General features: G+C 34.3%; 4 protein-coding genes across 4 annotated transcripts in view; 2 read left to right on the top strand and 2 right to left on the bottom strand.

Moving 5' to 3' along the window:
- Positions 1 to 935, bottom strand: part of LOC119832430 (26S proteasome non-ATPase regulatory subunit 4) — a 2323-nt gene extending 1388 nt beyond the window's left edge. Inside the window, exon 1 of the mRNA XM_038356101.1 lies at positions 3 to 935. Coding sequence (XP_038212029.1) covers positions 3 to 814 — 812 coding nt within the window. The 5' untranslated portion in view covers positions 815 to 935. The remainder of the gene's footprint in view (positions 1 to 2) is intronic.
- Positions 936 to 1325: 390 nt separating this feature from the next.
- LOC119832630 (putative ATP synthase subunit f, mitochondrial) lies at positions 1326 to 3131 on the top strand. The gene is made up of 4 exons (XM_038356320.1): positions 1326 to 1511; positions 1588 to 1686; positions 2473 to 2589; positions 2987 to 3131. Exons 1-4 carry the CDS (start codon positions 1433 to 1435, stop codon positions 3013 to 3015), a joined length of 324 nt encoding a protein of 107 aa, XP_038212248.1. The 5' UTR covers positions 1326 to 1432; the 3' UTR covers positions 3016 to 3131.
- An 826-nt stretch (positions 3132 to 3957) lies between these two features.
- LOC119832546 (mesencephalic astrocyte-derived neurotrophic factor homolog) lies at positions 3958 to 5034 on the bottom strand. The gene is made up of 2 exons (XM_038356209.1): positions 4350 to 5034; positions 3958 to 4103 (listed from the first exon to the last, which is right to left on the bottom strand). The coding sequence occupies exon 1, from the start codon at positions 4885 to 4887 to the stop codon at positions 4366 to 4368; it is 522 nt and encodes a 173-aa protein (XP_038212137.1). The 5' UTR covers positions 4888 to 5034; the 3' UTR covers positions 3958 to 4103; positions 4350 to 4365.
- A 516-nt stretch (positions 5035 to 5550) lies between these two features.
- Positions 5551 to 8790, top strand: part of LOC119832429 (dynein assembly factor 5, axonemal) — a 6562-nt gene continuing 3322 nt past the window's right edge. The window contains exons 1-5 of the mRNA XM_038356100.1: positions 5551 to 6327; positions 6561 to 6744; positions 6838 to 7055; positions 7775 to 7932; positions 8422 to 8625. Coding sequence (XP_038212028.1) covers positions 5691 to 6327; positions 6561 to 6744; positions 6838 to 7055; positions 7775 to 7932; positions 8422 to 8625 — 1401 coding nt within the window. The 5' untranslated portion in view covers positions 5551 to 5690. The remainder of the gene's footprint in view (positions 6328 to 6560; positions 6745 to 6837; positions 7056 to 7774; positions 7933 to 8421; positions 8626 to 8790) is intronic.

Raw genomic sequence — 8790 nt, 5'->3', positions numbered from 1 at the left:
ACAACTCCATAGCTTCACGTCCAAGCGACATCGGGACACCAGCACTTGGTGTTTCTCCAGCTTTTGGAGCTTCTTCTCCAGAACTGGCCTGCTGGCGCCGAGATTCCTCCTCTTGGCGTTGTCTCTGTTCCTCCATGGACACTCTTAGAGCTAGAGCCAGCTCTGGATCTTCATTAGGATCAACACCAAATTCGAATGGAGACAAACCAGAACCTGAAGGACCGGCGCCATCGCCGCCTATTATGGGACTCGAGATCAGTGCTTCAGATAGCACAACGCACCCACCAGCTGGAACCGACACAAGGTGGCTGCCGCCTGACGTATTGTCCTTACCGTTAAGTGTATTCACGAACGTAGTTAACAAAGGATTGTTTTCGGAGTCCTCACCAAAAGATATGACGTCACAATTAACTTTTTCCTTTTTGAGTCTCTTCGCCAACTTGACTAATTCCTTTTCATCTGACGTAACTGGTGATCCAACGAACACAACTATGCGCATTTTATGATTCTTTCCTTGACGATGTTTGAGAGCTAGATGGGCAATTCTAATACCCGTCAAAATATTGATGTTACCATTTGGCTGCACACGATGCAGTTTTGAAAGAATGCGCCCCACATCGCTAGTTAAAGTAGCAAGAACTTCAACATTAGCCAATGTTAGCAATCCAACATTGTTCTCAGGATTTGACCGTGTTTTCGAATGGCATACCAAGTTTACAGCATCTTGCTGAGCTTGAAGTCTCGTTGGTAAAAAGTCTCCATTTCTCATGTAATCACTGTTATCCACGCATATCATTGTACTCTCCAAAACCATTTTGAGTTATTTATTTTGAATTGTATAGTAAGAAATAAAAGTTTTATTGTTTCTATGAAAATTACAATCTCACAATTCACAATCCAAATCCAAATTGACAACTGACGGGTAGGTAGAATGATTTTGCTGTTTAATTCTACAGATTACAAAATCATCTTTAAGGTACAGAGTATATACGTTGAAATTTATAATTCCAGAATATCTTTCTACTTACCTTACATAGGTACCTTGATATGAAAAAAGTTAACAGCGTTCAAATCCCAGGAAACTTATATTTTGTACGATAACACATCGTAGTCCTTACACATATTTTTTATATATGCTACACAGACATAAGATGGATAATTTTTGGGCTGAATCTATTTATCTGCGTACTGTACGAATAATTTATAATTATTTATCCAGATACTATCCGGCTATTCTTTTAATGAAATAAATTAAATAAAAAGAAAACGAAACCCTAATATACCCGGACAAATACTCGGATAAATAGATTCCATAAATATACTTTGTCACTGTCATGTGTCAAATTGGACTTTGGTTAATCTAGTTCGCCTGTGCGGACTCAAGATTTAGAACCATTTCCTTACATAAACGACAGGTTGTAATTTATAAACCATGGGATTTGGTGATTATCCTAAGGAATATAACCCTGCAGTGCACGGTCCTTATGACCCCGCTCGTTTCTATGGCAAACGTAAGTTAAATTAAACAAAGTTACTTTGGGGGTAGGGTTGTCGATTTCGATTATGTAATTTTGTTTCTTCTTTCAGCCGATACTCCATTCGGCCAAGTGAAGCTTGGTGAGATCGGATCATGGCTCGCTCGCAGGAACAAGACTCCCTCTGCTATTATGGGGGCAATGAGCCGAGGTATGATTATTTTTTTTTTAAGGTTATATTTCAGGTTCGCCATTAAATCTGGTAATGCATATCAACCGCTTAGCTAAATTAAGTTGTGCGTACTTTCTTATTGTTATACAAAATTTAATTAAAAGCAGTGTCAGTATTAAGAATCAGTTTTTCACAGTATTTTATGCAATATTTACATTTTGTGCTACAGGGTAAATAGCCGTACTATATCTTACTTAAAATCCTGGAGAATTTTTTCTTTCTGTTAGGATGAGTGTAAAACTGGAGCCAAAGCTCACATATGTATTTTTATGTTAGTTAATAAAAGAACTAGTTTCGACTTGTTAATTGCCTAATTGCCTTGCTGTCCCTTCATCTTCTTAAACTAAATTTTGTTTTAGGTGTAAACTAACTATGTCCAACTTAACAAATTAATTGCGTTTTATAACAGTAAGCATCAGCTTATCCATCAGGATATAATCTATATATATAAAATTCTCGTGTCACAGTTTTCGTTGCCATACTCCTCCGAAACGGCTTGACCGATTCCTCTGAAATTTGGTAAGCATATTGGGTAGGTCTGAGAATCGGCCAACATCTATTTTTTATCCCGATATTCCTACGGGATACGGACTTACGCGGGTGAAACCGCGGGGCGCAGCTAGTATTATATAAAAACTTCAAGAAACCACTATATATAACAAAAATACAACACATACTTCTTATCGTACAACACCATCTGTTATCAAACTACTTATACTTAAACCATGGGTTTGGACAAATACTTTAATTTATTTTCAATTGCAGCCTGGTGGAGATGGCAACACAAATATGTGCAACCTAAAAGGGTCGGAATGGCTCCATTTTTCCAACTGATCGCTGCCAACATGATCTTCTTCTATACTATCAACTACGGCAAAATCAGTAAGTAAAACTGGTTTTCAAAGAAAATTTTACATTTTCATTCTTCAATTCCAAACTTATTCCTATTTAAAACTGCTTATGGCAAGTCAAATTCATGTGTTTATAAATAACCACTTCTGGGGCCTAATGGAATGTTATATTTATGAATATGAATAATATGAAGTTGAAGTTTGTTTATTTGGGCTAATGTCGGCCCCTACTGGTCCAATTTCACAAAAATCTTTCACCATTGGATATGTATGTGATCCCAGACAGATATTTACGACATATGTATTTGGCATGGACAAAGCTGAGATAGACTGCTAGTAATAAGTAAGAACTACAGCATCCCAAAAGATTTAAGAAAGAAATGTACTGAACACTGGTAATTTATTATTACTTTTTTGTTTTTTTGCAGAGCACCACAGGAACTACAAATACCACTAATCCCATCTTTGCTGCTGTCAACATTCTAAATCATCTACTTATATAATCACATGCTATGTAATTTGTAATGCATGTAATAGGTGTTGATGTTCAAATTAAATAAATAGTGAGAATGAGCACAGGTTTTATTTTAACCTTACTACAATATATTTGCTGTTTGCACACAAAATATCTTAAAAAATAAAATAAAAAAATGTATGCTACAAAATTACAGTAATTTTTGACATAAATAGTTCTGCTTAAGTCACTGGCATCAGAAATATATGCTGCTATATTTTCGTTTTTATATACCTTTTTATTACCTCTACCGTTTGCTTAGCAACTATAATAACAGACAAATAACTCTTGTAGAACACCAAGATAAAAATATTAATCTAATCAAAATAAATGTAATAACGATTTTTATTCACCTCTTACAGTGTACAGCATAGAGTTAATTTAATATCCATTTCTTATCAGCAATAATATGCTTAATGTACCTTAACTAGATGAAACTCATAGGTACTTGAGTTTAATTTTATAAGTAAAGACGTGATTATTGAACATAAAATATTTTAAGTTTAAAGATCCAATCAGTAATTCCAAGAATGAGTGATTTTAAAACAGATGAGTTTTAATCTATAAGCAAATCTTTATTAATAAAATAAAACAGACTTGCTCATTATAGACATTTTATTATATTTAGTCACCCAATTTTGAGATTAAAAAATCAGGGAAGTATTAGTGTAAACATCAATGTTTTTCACCACATTACACAAAAGTTAGGTATATTAGAAACTGGTGTTATTGATGCAAGTAAAGAAATACCATGCTTAAAAATAAGCTCAATAGTTTCGCTTAATTTAAAAGTTCAATAACTTGTATAATTGTATTCTTAATTTTAGGAGTAAAAAATCAATCTACAAATAAATTAATCCTTATATTTTAAAAGAAAAGCCATGATTACAAAAAATATTTACTTAATTATGATACAATAATTTATTGTATATGCATACAACATTCATCTACACACTCCTAAAAATGCATTATTTATTCACTTCACTCCCACAAGTCTATGATGGTCTATCACAAGTCCTTGAGTAATTTTTCTGAAAAAAAATGTCATAGGTGTTATTAATTATATATTTACAGTGTTTCCATTTCATTTTTTTATGGTTACAAATAGAAGCTTTCACAAAATACAGTATATTTAGAAATACTGATGGGAAACAGCACCATGATGAAATCAATAAGTTAAATATTAGTTATTATTTACATATTTATATATTTACCAAAACTACAATTAAGATATTTAAATACTTAATTATAAAGAATGTATATATTGAATTCCTCACCTATTAAATTTCACTATTACAAATCAGATCTACCCATATACTTGGGCTTCAACTCTTCTATCCTTTTAATGAAATCTGTCTTCTCGATACAACCATCGCAACTTTCATCCCAGTCGTTGAGAATCTTCTTTAAGTCCCTAACCTTTAATTTTTTCAAATCAACATTATTTAAATCTATTTGTTTATCAAAACGAAGATCACAAATTTGAGCGTCCTTTTTCTTGAGTTTTTCACATATCTTGTCACTCGGCATCGACCAACTCAAAGGTTTTGAAAGTTCTCCCAATATACCGGTCGCCGATTCTTCGAGACCACCTAAATAGTAACAAAATCTGTTCTCTTTGTTTTTGGAGCCTTTACAGAATTTTTTGAATGCAGCTTCTATCAATTTAGGATCGCTTTTAACATTATCTTCTAACGTGGCTGCAAATTTATCGATAGTTTTAATACAAACTTCGCATTCGCCTTCTTTTAATGCGTACGTGGTTTGCAACGCCGCTCCCACAAATAATAAATAGAACACACTGAATTTGTACATTTTGAATAATAATTAATTCTAATTAATGCTGTAGAACACTTAGTTTTAATACAAAGCTGCAAACACTTAGCAAAAACTAAAACAATTGAGGTTGAAGATGAGTCTTCTATTCTCGTGGAAATGAAGACGTTGACAGCTTTACTTGGCGGTCTGTGATTGGTGCACGTGTGATGACGTAGTTTCATTATACGCATTAAAACGCGTGTTGGTAATATACGTTATGAAGCGAAGTTTTGTACTTCAAAATAATTATGTTCAACTTAGTTTTTTATGTCTTATATTATATTTTTAAGAAAGATAACTGTACTAATCCAGAGTAAGTAAATATAGGTAGGTAGAAGTAAGCCTATCTAATATTGTAAATCCAAAAGTGAGTTTGTGTGTGCGTTTATCTTTGTTTGACGGCAAAGCGTGGAATGGATGTAATTTTTTTGTGGAGTTCGTATAGAGCATAAAGTAATTTTCAAGCTAAAAATAGATTTGCGGAATATTTGTTACTAAAAAAAACACTTATATATCTCACATCAAATATCTAACATCTACGAGCATACCCACAGAATATAATATTGTTTGAGTTTTATAATCCGTGGGCATCCCCTAAGAACCTATCTATGCCCAATAGTCTCTATTCTCCATAATCCCTATGTCAATTGTCAAACTAATGACAGCCTGTTGTTATGGAAACGCAGTTTGTTTATCAATACGAACTGCAAAATTGATTTTCGAAAATTCAATGTTTTGTCAATATCATAAGTTGTCTAAGAATAAATATATAGACTCTTGACGATTGAGGGAATTTAAAAATGTCCGAACTAGTACCTAAGTTACAAGATAACCCTCGCGCTGCATTAGAGCAGCATATAACCGCTCTTCAAAGTGAATCAAAAATGACTAGAAGAAATGCTTTACGAAAAATAAACGAAGAAATCTTCAATAATCCTGCGAATTCTGATTGTGATCTCACCACAGTCTTTCCCGATATCTACGCATATGTGTTGAAAAGTTTTTCAGACGAATCGGAAGCATGCAGGGAAAGCGCAATTACGATTATTTCGAATTTTATACAGCGTTTGCCGTTGAATGATTATTATTTAACATACATATTTCCAGTCATTGTGCGTCGTATTGGGTGCCCAGAGATTGTCGAGGAATCCGAGGAGATACGCCTAGTTTTAATGGAATTGGTTCATAGTATAATAGATAAATATAAAGGCTCTCATTTATTAAGTCCCTTCATTAATGACTTCACGAGTATTCTGACAAAGACGAGTACAGATCCATTTCCCAAAGTAAAGATTGAGGCTTGTGAATGTATAATATTGCTAACAAAAGTTCTGCAACGGGATTTCCATTTCCAATCAGAGAGCTTTGTGAAGCCTGTTTTGTCTAATTTTGCACATCAACATTTTCGAGTGCGTGTTGCAGCTGTTAGAGCTATAGGTGTGAAGTATTTTATTTCAGTTTGAATTTTTCATAATTCAATATTTAATAAGTCTTACAGCAGCCTGGTTTTATTTTGTTTTGCCAATAATTATTTATGCAACTTCAAAGTTCTATGAAGAGCATGAAAAATTGTGCCAAAATATAGTAATTTACTATTGAAATGTACAATTTAATTATTGTCAAAAAATTAACAAAAGTTCTAAAATATATGTATTCTTTAATATTTCCAGGTGCTATTGTAATGGCTGGAAATGTAAAGTGTTTCGAATTATCAATAACTCCGATGGCTGAAAAGCTCTTTGATGAGAACACTCAGGTCCGCCTGCAAGTTACTTTGGAAGTTGGCAACTGGATGCTTAGTTACAGAGATAGATATTCCTTCTGGCATCGCATGATACCTCTTTTGTTGACTAGGTAGTTAGGAAATTATACCTTACTCACATTTACATTTATGGCTAAATCAATACATTAGAACATGAAATTTTTATTTACCTATTGCAATTTTAGTTTGAGTGATGTCATGGCTGATATAAGAGATACGGCCACCAAGCTGTGGAGAGATGTGGGCCTACAGTACATGGATGAAAATGAAGAGGATCTAAAGAAAAAGACGGATTTCCTGAAAGATGTACCATCCCATTATCCAGATGTGAAACGCCCCAATTTGGGTTGCCGGGTGTTAGTTCAAAGCAATATAGGAAAAATCGTGCCTGCTATTGGCAGAGGTGAATATAAGTTGTATTATTTTAATAAATGTTAAAGTAAGTTTATGGTAGAGATTTTGGTATACAATATCCAAACATCACTCATTCAAATCTAGGTTGAGGGACCAATGAGAGTATTATTTTGATTGATATTGTTTAATAAATTTTTAGAGGTGTTTGATTATTTCAAATGCTTTAATAGTATTACTACAATAAACATATAAGATACATAACACTAATAATGCTGGAATGTACGCTTTCGTGTTATGTCACACGAGCTTCTACGGGGGTCGGTTTCAGATTAGCCTTATTTAGGGTTGTTTCAGCGTACGCGTGCTACATTATGCGCTTCAAAAAACCGGACTCGCGTAAACGGGCATATTTTGGCGTATTCGCTCGAACCGGTAGTGTCGTTTTAATATCAGCATAGATATTATTAAGAAACACCGCTATTTGTGTTTCTTAAGCGCTGTCGTATGTAAGCACCCTTAAACCAATCATGCAATTAGAATTTAATTTGTTAAGCTTTTGGTCGCGGGCTACTTGAATGAAGACTGGTCACTTTAATACACTGAACTGCATTTCCAAAGCATGAATTATTTACTTCAAAAAATAGTTATTTATAACTTTTTTTAAACTAAATAATTCATATATAATTTTAAAAATTACACTACGAATTGATAACCTCCCACGTTTTTGAGTATCGTTTTAAAAATGTCAATATGATATACATATACCAGAAATGGACGGCTGGCAAGCGGATGCCCGTCTCCGTTCATCTCAGTTGCTATGCTGGATGCTGCTGTGCGCTGAGGAGGGAGCCACGCAGCACGCGAACACAATTGTGCGGATCCTGCATAGAGGAGCCGCTGATGAAGACCAGAGAGTTGTTCTGGAGGTATTCTGGGAGATACGGGATTCTAGCTTACTAAAACATGTCGACTCTGTGATATTTTTTACACTTACTTTTGTAGTAAAAATAAGCTCGAAGCAGCATCAAGCATTATAATATTGCATTGTTACCCAGACTATGTACACTAGATACCTACATCACACTAATATTATAAATGTGAAAGTATGTGTGTTTGGATGTTTGTCCATCAATCACACTGAAACTACTGAACGGATTTTGATGAAATGTAGTATTTAGACAAGGTATGAGTTGACTTGGGTGATAGGTTTATCCCGATTATATGCTCCCATGGGATAAAACAGGAATCTCGAATCCGGGCGGAACCGGGACGAGCGTCTAGTATAATTATATATAATTTCATTTCAGTAAGGCACTGGGATTTGAGGGTCTCTTTAGTAGGACAATTATAAAATAAATAGTGTTACACTCAAATTCAATTGTTGACATGCGTAGCACAGAAGTAATTGGTTTTAGATTAAACGTGCATCCGAACTCTTTGGCTACTTCATAATACCAGACACTTGGTGGCCTCTGGTGGAAGCTGAAGTGGACTCGTGGAGTGCTCTACTCGTCATCACTAACATACTTAAAGGATCTATAAGGGATCTGGTAAAGGTCAAGGTTCTGCACGAGTTGTGTAAGGAATTGGCCGATCCTGATCGGTGCAGGGTTAGAAAGGTAATTTGTGACCATTCTTGTGAAGACTCACTTAAGTACGCAATTAAAAATACTTGGTACGTTGACAATGAAATAGAGAAGCTAGTATAAGGTCAAATTTAGCAATGTATGCACTTTAGAACTCCAGTTAAATGTGACTTTATGCTACAGATATTTAACAATATA

This window comes from Zerene cesonia, chromosome 15 (assembly GCF_012273895.1).
Source record: "Zerene cesonia ecotype Mississippi chromosome 15, Zerene_cesonia_1.1, whole genome shotgun sequence".
NCBI lineage: Eukaryota > Metazoa > Arthropoda > Insecta > Lepidoptera > Pieridae > Zerene > Zerene cesonia.
This window is presented reverse-complemented; position numbering and strand designations above follow the sequence as displayed.

Coding starts and splice junctions, on each gene's coding strand:
- LOC119832630 (XM_038356320.1), top strand. CDS start 1,433: ATGGGATTTGGTGATTATCCTAAGGAATATAACCCTGCAGTGCACGGT. Junction 1,687..2,472: donor TATGGGGGCAATGAGCCGAG/GTATGATTATTT, acceptor TTTCAATTGCAG/CCTGGTGGAGATGGCAACAC. Junction 2,590..2,986: donor TATCAACTACGGCAAAATCA/GTAAGTAAAACT, acceptor GTTTTTTTGCAG/AGCACCACAGGAACTACAAA.
- LOC119832546 (XM_038356209.1), bottom strand. CDS start 4,887: ATGTACAAATTCAGTGTGTTCTATTTATTATTTGTGGGAGCGGCGTTG.